The sequence below is a fragment of the Macrobrachium rosenbergii genome, chromosome 1, assembly GCF_040412425.1.
Source record: "Macrobrachium rosenbergii isolate ZJJX-2024 chromosome 1, ASM4041242v1, whole genome shotgun sequence".
Lineage (NCBI taxonomy): Eukaryota > Metazoa > Arthropoda > Malacostraca > Decapoda > Palaemonidae > Macrobrachium > Macrobrachium rosenbergii.
This window is the reverse complement of record NC_089741.1, coordinates 44918389-44939357: the sequence shown is the minus strand read 5'-3', so window position 1 is coordinate 44939357 and position 20969 is coordinate 44918389. Positions and strand designations below refer to the sequence as shown.

General features: G+C 33.3%; 1 protein-coding gene across 1 annotated transcript in view; it reads left to right on the top strand.

Moving 5' to 3' along the window:
* LOC136840363 (golgin subfamily A member 6-like protein 22) overlaps nucleotides 1–13258 on the top strand; it is a 23919-nt gene extending 10661 nt beyond the window's left edge. The window contains exon 2 of the mRNA XM_067107051.1: nucleotides 12151–13258. Within this exon, the coding sequence (XP_066963152.1) occupies nucleotides 12151–13258 (1108 nt within the window). The remainder of the gene's footprint in view (nucleotides 1–12150) is intronic.
* The last annotated feature ends 7711 nt before the right edge of the window (nucleotides 13259–20969 follow it).

Sequence of the window (20969 nt, the reverse complement as noted above, 5' to 3'; positions counted from 1 at the left end):
GCTTTTAGTCATTCTTTCATACGTTGATCCTGTCTGGGATTTTTTGAGACATGCACTGGCATACCTTTGCCGTGTTTTGGTTTTATTTTCTTTTAGTTTTGACAACAGTTTTCTGCGTTTATTCACAATTCTTCTACGTCTTCTCGTAATTCAATTTTTTTTTCGTTTTTTGTAGTTGTTTTTACAGTTCCTATTTTTTTTCCATCACTTTTTTGAAAAAAATTTCACAAGTGCGCCTTCCATCTGTTAATTTCAACCCATTTTGCAAGTCCTCAATTTATCGCTTATCTGTTTCACCTTCGAATTGGGCTAGTTATTTAAGGCGACCTATTTTGAATTCGTGTTACGAACTTTCGGGGAAAAAATGAGAGAAAATTGTTCTGAAGTAACAACATCTTTTAGGTTTATTAATAAGTGCTTCTTATCCATGTAGTAGTTCATGGGTAGAATTTTGCTTCCAGTATCAAAATATGTTTGGAATATTTGCAATTTAACTTCGTTGTAATTTTTATTTCAGTGCTTTTTAGTTTTCCTTTTTTCCATTTAGAGTATATTTTTCTCTTGTAATAGAGTTGTCAACATGTTAATAAAAACGCTCTACCGTTGCTTTAACAAATTATTAATAATGAAAATTCCATTGCGGTTTTACTGCAAAAATGTCTGTAAATTTGTTTCTGTCTAATGGAACATACAGTATTGTATTTTTCTTTTATATATATATATATATATATATATATATATATATATATATATATATATATATTTATATATATATATATATATATGTATGTATATATATATATATATATATATATATATATATATATATATATATATATATATATATATATATATACAGAGTTGCAAGAACTGATGTACAAACAGATTTCTCCTTTGCGGCATTATTTGTAAAATTATTATTATTATAAAATTATTATTATTATTATTATTATTGTTGTTGTTGCTGTTGTTGTTAGTAATGTGTGTGTATATATATATACATATATATATATATATATATATATATATATATATATATATATATATATATATATATATATATATATATATATATATATATGAAGTTACCAGGACTGATGCAAAACAGATTTCTCATTTGCGGCTTTATTTATAAAATTGTGTATGTATTATTATTATTATTATTATTATTATTATTATTATGTGTTAGTGTTGTTGTTGTTATTTTGTGTTTTTTTTAGGCCTTTGCTCGTCTCAGTTTTCATACATTATAATACTTTTGATATGCGATGTAATGTTAGGAAAACAAGCGCAGTTAATTATTTTATTTCTCTAGTTTCATAAGCTTTGGGTACATTGCAAATCATTGTAATCTGAATAAGCTATGGAGTTACAGAGATGACCTAAGCCTGTTATTTATCCCTTTCATATAAACGCCCATCCCATAAAAATAACTTTCATATGGAAAAGAAAAAGAATTGCGAGAAGTATAGACAATTCCTCTTCCACCAGCAAAATTTTATGGCCGAAATAAAAAGGAGATTGGTGAGGGATCTCGAATAATGCTCCCCAATTTTCTGATGCAAATTGTCGGGAATTCCTCCATTTTTGTATATTGCATTCGCCCGTCTCGACTGTACCGCTTTATAGAGACTATTTTTATTATCAAAAGGGTATATTTAATGACCTTATATTTTAATTTATTTGGATATTGCAGTATTAATATTCATTATAATGAGAACGTTTGGCTTCATATTATCTGTACTGGTATTTTTTATAATTGAATAACATGGCTTATCATTAAGAGCTAAGGATATCAGTTATCATTTTAATGAGCTTATCTACCTCCAGGTAATATCGCTGCTTGAATTGCCTTTGAGATCTGTAGCTCAAGATTGCACAGGGCGTTTGTGATCAAATGAATTATATGGGATGAGAGAGAGAGAGAGAGAGAGAGAGAGAGAGAGATTAAGATTGTCTAGGGCGTTTGAGAACAAAGGAATGGCTTTTTTAGGAAGGGAGATGAAATTAGAGAGAGAGAGAGAGAGAGAGAGACTGTGGTGCCCGCCTCCCATCTTGTTCGTGAGCTCTTGGAATGGTCTTTCTCGTATGAGTATAAACAGTAACCCTTAGTTGAATTTTATCTTTGATCGTAAAATTCGCATCTGGAAGGAAACACCGTGGGATATATGGTAACATTTCTTCAAGGTTTTCTTCACTCTGGTGTTTTTTTTTTTTTTTTAAGAATTTCCTCTCTGTAAAAATTGAGGCTTGACTTCTGCTTGGTCACATTCATTAAAACGAATGTGAAGATTTTCCAGTTGATACAAATCATGGCTGCAATTCATTCCTTGCAAATTGCAGGAAGAAACAGAAATAACTGAAGGCGCAAAAATAAAAACGTCAGCTGGTGTAGCAAACATCTCCAGCTTACACTTTATCAAACATATAATCAAATTCTCTTTCCAGCTAAGTAGCAGACATCTCCATCATACATCTTATAATAATCAGAATTTTATTTCCTTACGGCTTAAAACAAGACATTGTTCCCAGCTCCCTGTTCCCCTATGGTGACATTTCTTCAAGGTTTTATTCACTGTGAGGTTTTCTAAAGAATTTTCTCTCTGTAGAAATAGAGGCTTGACTTCCGCTTAGTCACATTCATTAAAAAGAAAGTGAAGATTTGTTCCAGTTGATAAAAACTGTGGCTGCTATTCGTGCATTGCAGAATAACTGAAATTGCAGAAAACTAAAAACATCACTTGATATTTCCTAGCGAGTCTTTCCAGATATTTAGCAAACATCTCCAGCGTACATATCTTATCCAACAAATAGTCAAAATTCTCATTCCTTACGGCTTAAACCTCGTTCCCTCTAAACCTAATGTATGCATTTCCATACAGAGCGAAGGCGATGGCCAATCACGTTCCCCAAATTCGCTGTTGCAACGCTATTACGCGTCCTTACCACGAGCGTTGCTGTCAATCATCGTTTCAATTCCCGGGACCGATGAGTTTGCTGCCGCATAACGCAACGGGTCCTCATGCCCTGTGGCGGAGAGGCATATGGTAGATGATGGTGTTATTACGTCTGTAATTCCTTTGCAGCAACAGGATTCCATAGGTTAAGTTCGTTTAGGTATTAGCCATTACTAAACATAATTAGAGAGGTAGACTCTTTAGATTGAAAATTAAAGGAAAATAGATTTTAACTGCGTCTGGTCTTAGGAATACATGCTACCACTTGAGACTGATATTACATAAAGCATTGGCAGTTGCATGTAATTAGTGAAGTATATAAGAAAAATAAGTTATGTTCATAATTTGGTTCAGCAGCTTATTCATATATTCAGCATGAATACATTTGTTTTACATGGTGCTTGAAAGAAGAAGAATGTCAAAATCACTTTCCAAAGTTTTGAAATGTGTGCCTGCTAGGGGAATGGCGAAACCACCACAAATAGCGAGAGAGAGAGAGAGAGAGAAGAGAGAGGAAAATGCATGCATCTCCATTTTTAGAATCTGCTACATAAGAGAAGCCATATCCGAAACAATCTCCCGACTCTGAAAATGGCGCAGAGTTGTATTTGCAAACAGTCTTCCTTTTCCAGAATATTTTAGACCCCTCTGATTTTTTTTTTTTTTTTAGAGCTAACGTTGCACGCAGTCTCCCTTTTCTAAAACATTATGAATTCTTTTTTAATTTTTTTTTACCCAGCACAGCTGCTATGCACGCATTAGTGGTGAACTTTGTTTATTTTTTCTTGTCACGAAGAGCTCTTTTTACTAAAAATAATGTTTTTCAAGAATGATAGAATAGAAACATGTATAACCAAGAATTTTAACAAAGGGATTCAAAGGTGTTTAAGCAAACTGAAATAGGTAAGTCTTTAGGTAGGTTGTGTAATAGGGCAGTAAGCGTTGTCTTTAATGTTCCCACTTTCTTTAACTTGTTATTTCTGCCTACAGGTTAAACCTTTTTTTAAGGATTTTTTTTTTCATTTTTTCTTAGGGGGAGCTTCATTCTCCTCAATATAACTAAAAATATACCTTGTTTTATTTCAAATTGTATTCAACACAGAATTTTGTAAAGGTTCTTTTCATGTACTTTTGTGTGTGAAATTGTGTAGTTTTAAAGTTTTAACTGCAAATTCATTTTTTGGATAAACATATGACAGAATGTACAGTATATTATCTGACAACACTGGGTTTAAATATTAGATTTGTCATTAGTCTAATGCATTATAGTAACACCTTCGCCTCCGATCTTAGCATTGTGATACCATTATTTTTGTTATATTGTTATATATATATATATATATATATATATATATATATATATATATATATATATATATATCCCAGGTCTCAATTGAAATGGCACACAATTGAAAGACCTGGGTTCAATCTGATATGAGTCAGAAATTTATTTCTGTTCCACATGTGATTATTGTGTTGATTATATATATATATATATATATATATATATATATATATATATATATATATATATATATATATATATATATATATGTGTGTGTGTGTGTGTGTGTGTGTGTATACGATTATGCATATGTATGTATGTATTATGCATTAGAGGAACTACTGAGAATAAGCTTTCCTTAATGTAAAATATATGCTAGTATAGGTTAATGAGTTTATAAACGTAGGGCAAGAACTATTTTTTATAACTTCGAATAAGTAAGCTTAAATGCATTACCTTCCATAATAATATTAATCTTCAAACTGCCTCGAATATGAAACCTTTTTTTAATGGTATGCGTTGTATTAATGTGAAAAATAATAAAAATTTAAATGAAATTTTCTGAATAGCCGCCATGAAATGCAGACATTGCAGAGATAACTGATATAAATGAATCAAGGAAGAAATAAATGCGTTGCAGATTCTGTTTGAAGTTCTGTAAACGTGATATTCAAGTTGAAATATTTTTGTCCCATGCTCAAATAGCAAGGTAACTGAAATCGGTCAGCTGTGAATATGTGAAAATGTAAATTGAAAAACATGAAGAAAAAAATAGTTATTCAGTATGAAAATTTGATAGTACTGTATTTCTGTCAAGACTTACATTGAAAGAATAATTGAAGTACGTTTAGTTGACCGTAAGAAAATTTATGATTCTTAAAAAAGAAAAATTATAACAAGTTTAGTGGGTGCAAAAATATCTGGAAGATGCTTAGTTCATCTCTCTCTCTCTCTCTCTCTCTCTCTCTCTCTCTCTCTCTCTCTCTCTCTCTCTCTCTCTCTGGATAGTATACACACCCACAAGCTGACAATATTATGTATGTATATATATATATATATATATATATATATATATATATATATATATATATATATATATATATATATATATATAATATATATATATATATTATATATATATATATATATATATATAAATATATATATATATATATATATATATATATATATATATATATATATATATATATGTTGTGAGCTTGTGGGTGTGTATACTATCCAGAGAGAGAGAGAGAGAGAGAGAGAGAGAGAAGATGGGCAAGCATCTTCCAGTTATTCTTGCTCCCACTAAGCTTATGTCGTAATTTTCTTCTTTTAAGACTCATAAGTTTTCTTACGATCAATTATTATAAACGTACTTCAATTATTCTTTCAATGTAAGTCTTGACAGAAATGCTATCAAATTTTCATGCACAATGAAATATTTTTATCTTCATGTTTTTCAGTTTACATATTCACAGTTGACCGATTTCAGTTACCTCGTTATTTGAGCATGGGACACAAATATTTCAACTTGAATATCATGTTTACAGAACATACAGAATCTGCAACATATTTAATTCTTCTTTCCTTCATTTATATTAACTATTTCTGCAATGTCTGCATTTCATGGCGGATATTCAGCCAATTTCTTTTATTTAAAATTTTTATTAATTTTCACATTAATACAACGCATATATATATATATATATATATATATATATATATATACATATATACATACATACATACATACATACATACATACATACATACATACATACATACATACATACATACACATACATACATACACACACACACACACACACACACACACACACACACACACACACACCACTCGTACTAGGCTTCACTGAGACGGGATGGTCGAGATTCTTTGATTTAAATTGTAAAATTCACCAAGTACTAGCTTTCGAAGACATAGACCGTCATCCTCAGGCATAGACGACTTAAACGATCTGGAATCTAAGCCACCCCACCCCGTCTCAGTAAAGCTTAATACAATAGTAGGCATATATATACACACAGAAGTTGTGTACATATTTTGTTATATATATATATATATATATATATATATATATATATATATATATATATATATATTAATTGTATATCTTCTATTTTAACAGAATTGATGCTCAGACGAACGAGACAGCAGCCTCTTACACCTGCTCAATTCATGTGATTCTTGAGCTTATGACGAGGTGCCTTTTGTACCTGGTAGCAGCATTATCCTCATCACCAAGAGGTAGGCTCTTCCTTATCTAATTAATCAGCAGAATAATGCGCATGTGCATGCACGCTCATCCCCTCTTATACTTTTTTTGTATCTTTTTGATTTGTGGTTTCTTTGTATTACAAGATGTCCTGGTCTGATTTTGCCGTTAACAAGAAATGAGAATAGAATGTTATAATAAAAAAAAACCTTCGTACTTGGTTTAAAATATTTCGGGTTTAATTCGTCTCTGTAATATATTACGTTAAAATAAGCGGTTAGGTGATAGATAAGCACTTTAAATCAATTCCATAAATCATTTAATCCTTTATAAGCTATCGTTGCAAATATAACTGGAACACGTCCGTTCGAACTTAGTCATGTTGAATTATTTTAGAGAGCCATATCTCTTGAAGTTAGCCTAAGGATTCTTTCAGTATTTGTCATGTTTTTATTATTCATTTTTTGGTGTTTTTTATTTAGTGAAGAAAGAGGAAGTGAATGCCAGGTGGGGGGAAGGGTCTTGGTGTGAGTGGGATGGGGTGTTGGGGTAGGGAGAGGGGGTAGGGGTTGTAGGAGGGAGGAGAATAAGCGCCGGCCCAGATAGTTGGCAATGTTTGTGGCAGTTTTCCTTTTAAAACTTTTTTTTAACTGACTTCGAGCTGTCCCCCTCCGGTATTTTCCGACCAGACCGGCAGAGTATCGACGTCGAGTGAAGAGCGGTCACGCTTTCGGCAAATTGCAATTGCTTTCCTTTATTGGCGGTGTTGGTTTTGTAAAGGATCGCGGAGTCGATGTTCTTTTATTTTTATAGTTTTGGTGGATTTTTTTAAGTATTGTCATTCGGACACACACAAACACACACACAGACACACACACACACACACACATATATATATATATATATATATATATATATATATATATATATATATATATATATATATATATAATATATATATATATATATATATATATATATATATATATATATATATAATATATATAATATATATATATATATATATATATATATATATATATATATATATATATATATATATATATATATATATATATATATATATATATATATATATATATATATATATATATATATATATATGTGTGTGTGTGTGTGTGTATATATATATATATATGTCATATATGTTCATATATATATATATACATATATATATATATATATATATATATATATATATATATATATATGACTATTATATCACATCATATGATTCATATACAATCATATATATACAAACGTATATTTAATATCAATTCTATTATCTCTATTCATATCGATCAATAATATAATTTTCCTCGGATATATTTTCACCAGTTGAAGGGGAATTTTAGTTGATAATAAGTCCACCGTCCCGTGAGGTCGAACCAGCGACGGACGAGGAATCAGGACTACAGTGACACTAACCAGTCGACCCACGGGACGGTGGACTTATTATCAACTAAAAATTCCCCTTCGGTAAATTATATAAATATATTATTTCAAGGTAGAGTGAATTGAATAAAGGACGTTTGTAGTTTTTCTATATATATATATATATATATATATATATATATATATATATATATATATATATATATGTATATACACTGTATATATATGTATTATTGTCTGTGTTTATGTATATATATACAAACATATATACATGTATATATATATATATATATATATATATATATATATATATATATGTGTGTGTGTGTGTGTGTGTATGTATACGCATGTATGTATTACTAGCTTCCGAGTCATTTCAACATTCATTTTATTCAAAGCATGGACGCATGCAAATCGAGGAATCTTACCGTATCCTTCACAAAGGGGTGAGCACTGAGCTCAACAATCAAGGGAATAATCCGATTCCGAATGAATGGAGCACGAGTCTTATTTTAGAAGGGAAAAGAGGCGATTAAATGAACGAAAATCAACGGGATTTTCAGTTCGGGTAGAATTGCAATAAACTGCATTTCTTTATTGTCAGGACAGCCAAAGTTTATTTTCGTCCTCTGTTGTCCGCAGAATGGGTGGATTTGTCTGTTTGTGTGGGTGTATGTTGACGGGAAAAGTAATGAACTGATTAATACGAAATTCGGTGAAAAGGTTCACTCTTGTCCCAGTGGACCTTTGATTAGGTTTTGCGGTGGATTCAGTGTTTGCTGTTTCATTTGTTTTTGTTGTCACTAATTCGTATTTAGAAGCAATTTTAATATCGTCTACTTTGTTCACTTGAGTCGTTACTTGCCATTATACTCTCTCTCTCTCTCTCTCTCTCTCTCTCTCTCTCTCTCTCTCTCTCTCTCTCTCTCTCTCGGAACTTATCGTGTTAAATATTTCTCTCTCTCTCTCTCTTTCTCTCTTTCTCTCTCTGTTTCTCTCTCTCTCTCTCTCTCAGAACTCATCATGTTAAATCTCTCTCTCTCTCTCTCTCTCTCTCTCTCTCTGGAACTCATCGTATTAAATCTTTGTCTCTCTCTCTCTCTCTCTCTCTCTCTCTCTCTCTCTCTCTCTCTCTCTCTCTCTCTCGTGAAATGTGAATTGAGAAGTAATTGGTAACAGAAGGCATCCTGAAAGAGAGAGAAGAGAATGCTCATTGCAAGGAAAGTTTAATTATAAGAAAAATTGCTAAACACTGCGAATTTTATTATAATGGGACGAGCATTTCTTTGCTCATTTTCTTTTGCTTCTAAGCTTTCGTTTGCTTATCTTTCTAAGCTTTCCTTTGCTTATCCTTCTAAGCTTTCCTTTGCATATATTTTAAGCTTTCCTTTGCTTATCCTTCTAAGCTTTTTTTGCTTATTCTTCTCAGCTTTATTTTGCTTATCCTGCTAAGCTTTCCTTTGCTTATCCTTCTAAGCTTTCGTTTGCTTATTCTTCTCAGCTTTATTTTGCTTATCCTGCCAAGCTTTCCTTTGCTTATCCTTCTAAGCTTTCGTTTGCTTATTCTTCTCAGCTTTATTTTGCTTATCCTTCTAAGCTTTCCTTTGCTTATCCTTTTAAGCTTTCTTTTGCTTATTCTTCTCAGCTTTATTTTGCTTATCCTGCCAAGCTTTCCTTTGCTTATCCTTCTAAGCTTTCTTTTGCTTATTCTTCTCAGCTTTATTTTGCTTATCCTGCCAAGCTTTCCTTTGCTTATCCTTCTAAGCTTTCTTTTGCTTATCCTTCTAAGGTTTATTTTGCTTATCCTGCCAAGCTTTCCTTTGCTTATCCTTCTAAGCTTTCTTTTGCTTATTCTTCTCAGCTTTATTTTGCTTATCCTGCCAAGCTTTCCTTTGCTTATCCTTCTAAAGCTTTCTTTTGCTATTCTTCTCAGCTTTATTTTGTATCCTGCCAAGCTTTCCTTTGTATCCTTCTAAGCTTTCTTTTGCTTCTTCTTCTCAGCTTTATTTTGCTTATCTGCCAAGCTTTCTTTTGCTTATCCTTCTAAACTTTCTTTTGCTTTTCCTTCTAAGCTTTTCTTTCCTTGTCCTTCTAAGCTTTCGTTTTGCTTATCCTTCTAAACTTTCCTTTGCTTATCCGTATAACCTTTCCTTTTCTTAAACTTCTAAGCTTTTCTTTGCTTATCCTTCTAAGCTTTCCTTTGTTTATCCTTTTAAGCTTTCCTTTGTTATCCTTCTAACCTTTCTTTTGCTTATCCTTTTAATCTTTTCTTTGCTTCTCCTTCTTCTTTCTAAGCTTTCCTTTGCTTACGTTACGTAACTTAATACCGATAGCAGTTCGGCAAACATGATTGCGACTAAACTTTTTTTCTCTCTTTCAGCACAAACACACAAACATTTCCGCTTAAGGTTTTACGAGACGTGAAATCGTTTGAATATACCTCCTGATAACGGTATACAGGACGCTTTAGGTTCAAACGGAAAACTCGGAATTCACAATGAGGCGTGTTTTTTTGTTCTTCTTGGCGGGTGGTGTCATTATGCTTGGTCTTTTTTGTAAATTATGCGTTCAAGACTGTAAAACGCGATTTGTATTCTGTAAAAAGACAGTTTTTATAGTGTATTTTAAATACGCAATGCGGCAAGATTTTTTCTTTATCATGAGCAGTAGTTCTAATTATGTTTATATTAATGGTCTTAGGACTTCTTTCCCATTTTTCCGTGAACTGTCCTTTTGAAATATTCACAACAATAAAATCTGACTGTAGTTTTCTACAGAGAATACATTCTTTTATGGTAGTTTTTCTTTTATAAAACTTGGTGAAATATGGACGTACTTTAAAAACTTGCATGTTGATACGTTTTCACAAAATTTTGTTTTATCATAAAAAGTCACATAAAAGATCGAACGGGGATTCTTTCACTTCCCATAAAAAAGATATTTGTAGATTATTTTTCAATTGAGAGGCAGTCTTCCTCAAATCCAAATGTGGTTTTAATAGATGCGCCATCAGCATTTGTGCACCAAAAATATGACATTCTTAAGATAGTATATACATATATACATACATACATACATACATACATATATTATATTTATTATATACATACATACATACATACATACATACATACATACATACATACATACATACATACACCCACCCTAGCACCCATAAAGTTGAAAGAGCTTTTTTGAGTCCTAAATTAGGATAGGAGGCATATAGAGAAAAATGATGGCGTATTCATAGCCAGTATTAAGCCACAATGTTTCTTTATCCCGAAATGTAAAGCAGTTTTGGTAACAAAGCCTCTGGCTGGGTTTTTGCAGGCCAAGTCCGTAATGAAACTTCCGGGAACATTTCAGATATTTTAGAATTTTATGCTAACATTTAGATCTTTGATTGGAATGTATATTTCCCTTTTGTTCGTTGTTTGGGAGTTTTATATATAAACTTTATGGGGACGGACATCTTTACACGTACTGATGTCTTCTAAAACTGGAATTCAAAAAAGTTGTTCCTTCGTATTTTTCAATAGTTGTCAGTTAGGAAAGTTCAGATATGGGATAAACATTTCATATTTACTTCGCAAGTAGATTCTTAAATGTGTTACGGACATTATAATACTTTGATTTCTTCAGCCGCTTGTTACGTAATCCCTATCTGATAGAAAAGAGAAAAATCAATTGGGAAGAAAGAAAACGAAGATAGACAGGGGGGGAAAGAGAGCGATGGTAGATGTGAGAGGAAGAAATCGAAGATAGATAGGGGAGGGAAGAAATCGAAGGTAGATAGGGGAGGGAAGAAATCGAAGATAGATAGGAGAGGAAAGAAACCGAGGATAAATAGGGGAGGGAAGAAATCGAAGATAGATAGAAAAGGAAAGAAATCGAAGATAGATAGCAGAGGAAAGAAATCGAAGATAGATAGCAGAGGAAAGAAATCGAAGATAGATAGCAGAGGAAAGAAATCGAAGATAGATAGCAGAGGAAAGAAACCGAGGCTGAATAGGGGAGGGAATAAATCGAAGATAGATAGAAGAGGAAAAAATCGAAGATAGATAGAAGAGGAAAGAAATCGAAGATATATATAGGAGAGGAGAGAAATCGAAGACAGATAGAAGAGGAAAGAAATCGAAGATGGATAGGAGAAGAAAGAAATCGAAGATAGATAGAAGAGGGAAGAAATCGAAGGTAAATAGAAGAGGAAAGAAATCGAAGATAGACAGGAGATAAAAGAAATCGAAGATAGACGGGAGATCAAAGAAATCGAAGATAGACAGGAGATCAAAGAAATCGAAGATAGACAGGAGATCAAAGAAATCGAAGATAGACAGGAGATCAAAGAAATCGAAGATAGACAGGAGATCAAAGAAATCGAAGATAGTCAGGAGATAAAAGAAATCGAAGATAGACAGGAGATCAAACAAATCGAAGATAGACAGGAGATAATAGAAATCGAAGATAGACAGGAGATCAAAGAAATCGAAGATAGACAGGAGATCAAAGAAATCGAAGAAAGACAGGAGATCAAAGAAATCGAAGATAGACAGGAGATCAAAGAAATCGAAGATAGACAGGAGATCAAAGAAATCGAAGATAGACAGGAGATCAAAGAAATCGAAGATAGACGGGAGATCAAAGAAATCGAAGATAGACAGGAGATCAAAGAAATCGAAGATAGTCAGGAGATAAAAGAAATCGAAGATAGACAGGAGATAAAAGAAATCGAAGATAGACAGGAGATCAAAGAAATCGAAGATAGACGGGAGATCAAAGAAATCGAAGATAGACAGGAGATCAAAGAAATCGAAGATAGACAGGAGATCAAAGAAATCGAAGATAGACAGGAGATCAAAGAAATCGAAGATAGACAGGAGATCAAAGAAATCGAAGATAGACAGGAGATCAAAGAAATCGAAGATAGACAGGAGATAAAAGAAATCGAAGAAAGACAGGAGATAAAAGAAATCGAAGATAGACAGGAGATCAAAGAAATCGAAGATAGACAGGAGATCAAAGAAATCGAAGAAAGACAGGAGATAAAAGAAATCGAAGATAGACAGGAGATAAAAGAAATCGAAGATAGACAGGAGATAAAAGAAATCGAAGATAGACAGGAGATAAAAGAAATCGAAGATAGACAGGAGATAAAAGAAATCGAAGATAGACAGGAGATAAAAGAAATCGAAGATAGACAGGAGATCAAAGAAATCGAAGATAGACAGGAGATCAAAGAAATCGAAGAAAGACAGGAGATAAAAGAAATCGAAGATAGACAGGAGATAAAAGAAATCGAAGATAGACAGGAGATAAAAGAAATCGAAGATAGACAGGAGATAAAAAGAAATCGAAGATAGACAGGAGATCTAAGAAATCGAAGATAGACAGGAGATCAAAGAAATCGAAGATAGACAGGAGATCAAAGAAATCGAAGATAGACAGGAGATAAAAGAAATCGAAAGAAAGACAGGAGATAAAAGAAATCGAAGATAGACAGGAGATAAAAGAAATCGAAGATAGACAGGAGATAAAAGAAATCGAAGAAAGACAGGAGATAAAAGAAATCGAAGATAGACAGGAGATAAAAGAAATCGAAGATAGACAGGAGATCAAAGAAATCGAAGATAGACAGGAGATCAAAGAAATCGAAGATAGACAGGAGATCAAAGAAATCGAAGATAGACAGGAGATAAAAGAAATCGAAGATAGACAGGAGATAAAAAAGAATTCGAAGATAGACAGGAGATAAAAAGAAATCGAAGATAGACAGGAGATCAAAGAAATCGAAGATAGACAGGAGATCAAAGAAATCGAAGATAGACAGGAGATCAAAGAAATCGAAGATAGACAGGAGATCAAAGAAATCGAAGATAGACAGGAGATAAAAGAAATCGAAGATAGACAGGAGATAAAAGAAATCGAAGATTGACAGGAGTGGAAAGAAATCGAAGATTGACAGGAGTGGAAAGAAATCGAAGATAGACAGGAGATAAAAGAAATCGAAGATAGACAGGAGTGGAAAGAAAACGGAGCTAGACAGGAGAGGAAAGAAAACGCCGATCGATGGATGGGAGAGGAAAGAATGAAGTGTTGTTGAGAGTCCAGGACAAAGGAGAACGTTGTCGAGTTACCCTTTTATGATGGCTTTGAATGTCACGCTTTGTAACCTGAGGTTAAAAAGTGAAGACCGTGCAAAAAATATTGAGAGAGAGAGGCGCAGTTTCACAAAGACTTTCACAATTTCACACACGTACGGGCACAGTTTTACACAGTCACGTGCATAGGGTATGAGGTTAAATGAATCTCCCAGTTACAGTGAAGGAAATAGATATGTTGTGGCAACAGTCGTGGATGTGAATAATTGAATTATGCTTTTGATTACCATGGTAAGTATATAGTTAAAAGTTTGGAAAATCTGGTTGGTCTTTATATATATATATATATATATATATATATATATATATATATATATATATATATATATATATATATATTGTAATCCCTTCGAATCTCAGTAAATATTCTGGGATCAGTTTTTCTCCTGTCCTTCCCAACCTAAGTTGTGACCACTGCAGTCTACAACTACCAGGTAGTTTAGTTGGGTTAACTAAAATTGTGCCCTGCTCTAGACAGTAAATAGACATTTTCCTCGTTTGATGATTTTTCACTTAGGAGATGATGAAGAGTCCTTGCTTAGGTACTGTTCAGATTTGATATCAGGAAAACAATTCTGCATCATTTTATGCGCAAGTCAATCGTTAAATTAACTGCTCTCACGGGTTGAATTAATTACTCTGAAATAACAGATAACTACAATACCATCATTCCAGTGTCATCTTGGGAAGGATAAAAAAAGGTCAGGAGTTAAGGGTATGCGTTTAGCTGCTGAACAGAACCTTTTTCCAAACGGGATGAGATCCAAGTGTTTCCAAAATTCTTTCGTTAAGGTGATGACTGACCACTGCGCAGAAAATTGGAAAAGACGATGCGTACGTGGAACTTGATTGGCCCACGTAATTTTGACTGTAATTATGACTGTGATTTTGATTGTAATTTATTTAAGTAGGAACAAGTTCTGTATTTTGTTAGGTTAGATCTTTTTGTGTGAACTGCCTTTTTCTTCCAACGAAGCTTTCCAAATCTAAATTTTCTGATCCTCTCATGAAAACCCTTATTGTTTTGATAGTGCGAACCATTCAAACCTTGCTTCTGTCAATTCAAGGAAACGCACATTGTTGCAGGTGCGTGCCGTACGAACGAAATCTCATTACGAAGTCTGCAATTTCCGTCTGCCAAAGTCGTATTCAAACGTAGGCTCCTGGTCCCTTTCCCCCTAATGCACCCCGTATGGGCGAGTTGTGTCGAAACTGGTCCTTAATGGCCGCTCTTGTCCTTGTAATTCATTTATTCTATGCAAAGTATAATGCTTTGTAATCCCCCTTCTGCCCCTGAATAGAGAAAATGAATGTGCCTCCATGTTCCTCTCGGGTAATTGAATCTGCGATGGCATTCAGCCGGGTATCGTGACCAATAGGGGGACTTGTTTTCGGACGTGGTCATATTTTGGGGAAATAGGTGAATGAAACTGGGGTCACACGCAGCGTCGCTGATGAAAGAAGGGGGTTGGTCCGTTTGTCCGAATTACAAGACCAATAACGCTCGAGTTAAAAGAGGAATATTATTCCAGGTACATAAAGCTTGCGGGCAGGCATGGGACATTTATTTGATTGAAACTAGAGGAGGCATCAGATACCTTTTGCAAACAGGACATTTTATACCCGAGGGCGCACGCGCACATACACACACCCACGTATATTGCCACACAACTGCGCTGTGTATTTATATTCATATTACTCGTATTAGGCTGCACACTGTCTTCTTCTTCAGGTACCTAGAGAAGAAGACTTTATGTCTTCGAAAGTTTGTACTTTGTAGATTAACGAATCTGGAATCTAAACGAATTCTTTTGTGAAGCCTAATACGCATAATAGCTATATCTATCTATCTATCTATCTATCTATATATATATATATATATATATATATATATATATATATATATAATATATATATATATATATATATATATATATATATATATATATATATATATATATATATATTAATTAAGTGAATTTTTGTATATTTGTGTGCTATATTAATCCGAACCGCTTGCAGACCAAACAAAATTTGGCATGCGGTCCCTATGTGATCCCTGGAAGTTTTCACTCAAAATCAAACCCTAGCCTGTGACAGACATCAAAACAGACAAATTGAATGGAATTTTCATTTTTGCCACTTCCGTCAGGTTTTCCTTCAGGTGCTTCATGGGGTAATGATCATTTTTCGCCTGAGTGCTCCAGGTTTTCTTCCAGGCGTCGTCAGTCGTCTGATTAAGCTGCAACAATAAATCCCCTGTAACATCAATATTTTACTATTATATATAATATATATACATATATATGTATATATATATATATATGTATATAGATATATATATATATATATATATATATATATATATATATATATATATATATATATATATATGTATGTACGGATGCTGTACATTTTTCATGTTTCTAAAATATAGTTCTCGTCAACAGAGGCTACTGAATGTGGTTGTATATTATTGAAATTAATTTGTTTTCATTTTTGCTCTGGCTCCATCAAATACTGTTTGAATCCTTCAGTATCCCTCGATTAAAGCTCTCGTGTATGTGGATCACTGGATGTCTGTGTCAAACATTATTATTATTATTATTATTATTATTATTATTATTATTATTATTATTATTATTATTATTATTATTATTATTAAACAAAGAGTCCCATTATGCTCATAAGTGGGTAGATCTGCCCATGTAGCGTTATCATTAGAGCATTAAAAAACGAATAGCTGTTTTTAAAGAGGAATTTTTAAAATAAAAATCTGAAGAAGAATTTTAAATAAAAATCTGACGCTTATTTTCTTATTCTCTCTCTCTCTCTCTCTCTCTCTCTCTCTCTCTCTCTCTCTCTCTCTCTCTCTCTCTCTCTCTCTCAGAACAGGAGCTTCGAAAACAGTGACATAATTGAAGCAGTCATTAGCGTTGCTTTTAGAGCATTAAAAAACAAAAAGCTGTTTTTAAAGAAGAAATGTTTAAATCAAAATCCGACGCTTATTTTCCTATTCTCCCAAATTATATCGTCTATTCCCGACAGTCTCCTTTTGCTGGAGTGAATGGCTCATAAAATGCACATTTGTATGCTAATATAAATTTTAAGAGTACCTGCGTGCGCTCTCTCTCTCTCTCTCTCTCTCTCTCTCTCTCTCTCTCTCTCTCTGATTTTAGAATAGCATAATTTTCTTTGTCTCTCTTTCGCTTCCAGATTATATATCTGATTTCTATCTTTCTCCCAGGTTTTATCTCTCTCTCTCTCTCTCTCTCTCTCTCTCTCTCTCTCTCTCTCTCTCTCTCTCTCTCTCTCTCTCTCAGATTTTACAGTAATATCACTCTCTGTCTCTTTCGATCCCAGATTTCGTATCTGAGTCTTTCTTTCTCTCCCAAATTTTATATCCAGTTCTCTCTCTCTCTCTCTCTCTCTCTCTCTCTCTCTCTCTCTCTCTCTCTCTCTCTCTCTCTCTCTCTCTCTCTCTCTCTCATCTCGTCAGGCCAGAATATGTCTCTGCACCCAGTTTTGTACTATTAGCTTCTGGAATTGAAAGAAAAAGAAAAAAAATTTAGACATATTAGGAATGAAGAAAATTTCTTCATTCATGATGCATCATTGTTCACAAATAACAATAGTTTCACTGCCATTAGTATCAAGGTATTGAAATACCTTGTTAATAAAGTGCAAAGACAAGATTTTTAGGAAATCTTCATGTCTCTTATTTTGGCCTTTTTTCCTACTTTCTTCAGCTCTTGGGTGGGTAGTGCTGTCAGTGCTCCTCACGTGGTGCACTGTAGACTTCTTTACTTAATATTGTTTGCGGCGTCCCTTCATTTCGCTGCAACCACTTTTCGCCTTTTACTTTACCTCCATTTCCGCTTCCTTTCTTCAATCTTGCTGTCCAGTTTCTTAGTCCAACTCTGATATTTTCCTCCAGTTTCACATTTGGATCCTTGTCCTTCATCTCCTTTATTTTCTGAATCCCTTTTTCTTGCTGTCCAGCCACCCAACTCCCTCATTTCACTTACTTGAGCGCTGAACACCTGAAAGTGCAAAGTGCTGGTTTGACACCTAAATTTAACGAATCAAACTCACTTTCTTCACAAATGGACATTCCGTGTGGTGCAAACTGCGTAGAAAGTTTATGACCTTTGCTCGTTTCCGAAGGATGCGCGTATAATAATAATAATAATAATAATAATAATAATAATAATAATAATATTAATAATAATAATGGTTGTGTTACTCTGGCATATCTTAATTATTCATTGGATGATCAGTCTGACTCTTGGGCCTGTAGACATTTGAAAAGAAAAACTGAGCGGCAGCGATAAATCGACCCTTAATAATAATAATAATAATAATAATAATAATAATAATAATAATAATAATAATAATAATATGTAACCTTTACTTCAGGATAAGCCATAGACATTAATTATAAGAAAGGGATAGAAATGCGTAAAAAAGATAAAAATCTTTAGAACTGAAGTGGTTACTTTCAGGAAAACGGGACATGTTTATCATCCTCCAGGGGTTACATAAGAACGGTCATGACGAAGATCCTGTCGATATTCGATGGCCTTTTGAATAGGTACCTACTATTATACTGAATATTTATCATTCCTCGATCTGTGGGTAGAGGTCTTGGAAAAGTGCTGACTCAGTAACACATTATATATATGTATACATTAACTTTATCACATACACAATTGTTCTGTGCATTAGTAGAATTACTAAAAGGACCTCATTCAAACTGGATGGTATCTAATGGAGTTTTTATTCAAAAGTTTAAGCTTTCTTGGACAAACAGTCCACACATTATCAAGTATCCGTACAATATTTGATAATGTGGACTGTTTAATCCAAGAAAGCTTATAACTTTTTGAATAAAAACTCCATTAGATACCATCCAGTTTGAATGAGGTCCTTTTTAGTAATATATACATACATATATATATATATATATATATATATATATATATATATATATATATATATATATATATATATATATATATATATATATATATATATATATATATGTATGTGTGTGTGTGTGTGTGTGTGTGCATAACCACCACCGAAAATCTGTTTAGGTTCGTTTCTTTATTTTAAGAATAATAGCGTCGTTTTCCGAGAAACAATTAGATAAAATATTGTCGAAATTAATATTAATTTCTTTTGATGATATTTCAGATTCTTCTCTCTCTCTCTCTCTCTCTCTCTCTCTCTCTCTCTCTCTCTCTCTCTCTGTCCTTCTTCTTCTTCTTCTTGTTCTGACATCAACCGGATGAATTTTGTACTTCAAATTATTTTCCCAAGCCTTTCCCGGACTACATTTCAATAATGCTTATTGCAGTATGGATAAATAATTATTTTTTTCATAACAGGTTATTAATTTTTTCATAATTTTGGATTTTAACCATCTGATTTTCTTTAGAAGTTTTGCCAAGAATGAGGCACCTGTTCGAAATAATTAAATTTTTTCTATTTTTGGGTGGGAAAATTTCGATTTTTCTCATCTGCTTTTCTATTACTCCTACTCCTCATTCCCCTGTCCGCGCCATGTCATCCACATCGTAATTTCTATCGCCCAAATTATTGGAATGAGTCAAAGAGGCGTCAGTTGCGTGTAGCTGAAAAATACGCCATCAGAACCCAATCTAGACTTTATCTGAAATCAAAGATCAAGTTGGTAATTGAACCTGATTCTTCAGTCGGTTGAATCAACTGACTTTTTTATCAATTTTTATTTCTCAATAATGGTATAGTTTTTGTCTGTTTCCCTCACTCCAGCTTCTCTTTTATTCCTCAGTTGTAGCACATCATTCGTCTGTTTTCCTTACTCCAACTTCTCTTTTGTTCCTCAGTCATCGTACAGCTTTCGTCTGTTTTCCGCACTTTGCCTTCTCATTTCTAAAAATTTCCGTTAATGAAATAAAGATGGCAATTTCCCCTGTGACTAATATCATGTCTGTCTGGTATTTATGCTCTTTCTCCACAATTAAGGGCATTTTGGGGATCAGGAGGGGAAAACGAGTTTGTAATCCATCGTCTTATGAACTGCATTTGTAATTGTGTTTATAATTGCGGTCTTGACCTTTTTACAGTGGTGCCTGGCGTTTTGTAATGAATGGTAGACGTAATCATCTTTTTTATGGTGGTTATAAGGAGCTTATGGTGCATATCCATTACATTAAGTAAAATGGGAATTTATGTTTCCTCCTAAGACAGGTATAATCTCTGGAGAATGATCTTGCCTTTTTAGCAGAGGTGATGCTGAAGGAATTCAACCTCCAAGAGATATATGACGGTGTGAGGTACAGTGTACTTACTTTTGAGAGAAATGAGAGTACACGTTTTACTAGTATGAGGAGGAGAGGGCAGGGCTTTGTGTTTTGGCTTAATCTTTTTCATACCATGGATTTTATTTTCAGAAAATATGAGGGGATCACTTTTGCTAATTGAATAATATAAAGAAAATAACGCAAAAAGATGAAATACTTTGATTTTTGTTTGTTCAGTTACTTTGAATCTGTTTGAAAATAAGAAATTCTAAAGGGAAAATTCTATATTTTGTGCCCCTTGCTGATATTCTCATGCATGTTGTCATTCCAACTATATTCTCTCCGTAATGCGACATTCTCATGCATGTCGTCATTCCAATGTATCCTCTCCGTACCACAATCTCCCGTCATCATTTTATGTGCAAACTTGATTTTCATCCGCCCACTATCCTTTCTCTGTCTACAGCTATTCTCGAAAGTGGCTGGAGTTTTGAAAGCACTATATCTCGTTTTAATATGACGGGTTTCAGAAACTTCTATTTTTATATACTTTACATTTTCCTGAAAGTAAGACATATGGATGAAAGACACGTTTGTCGATTTGTTATTTTATTTTTTTTTGC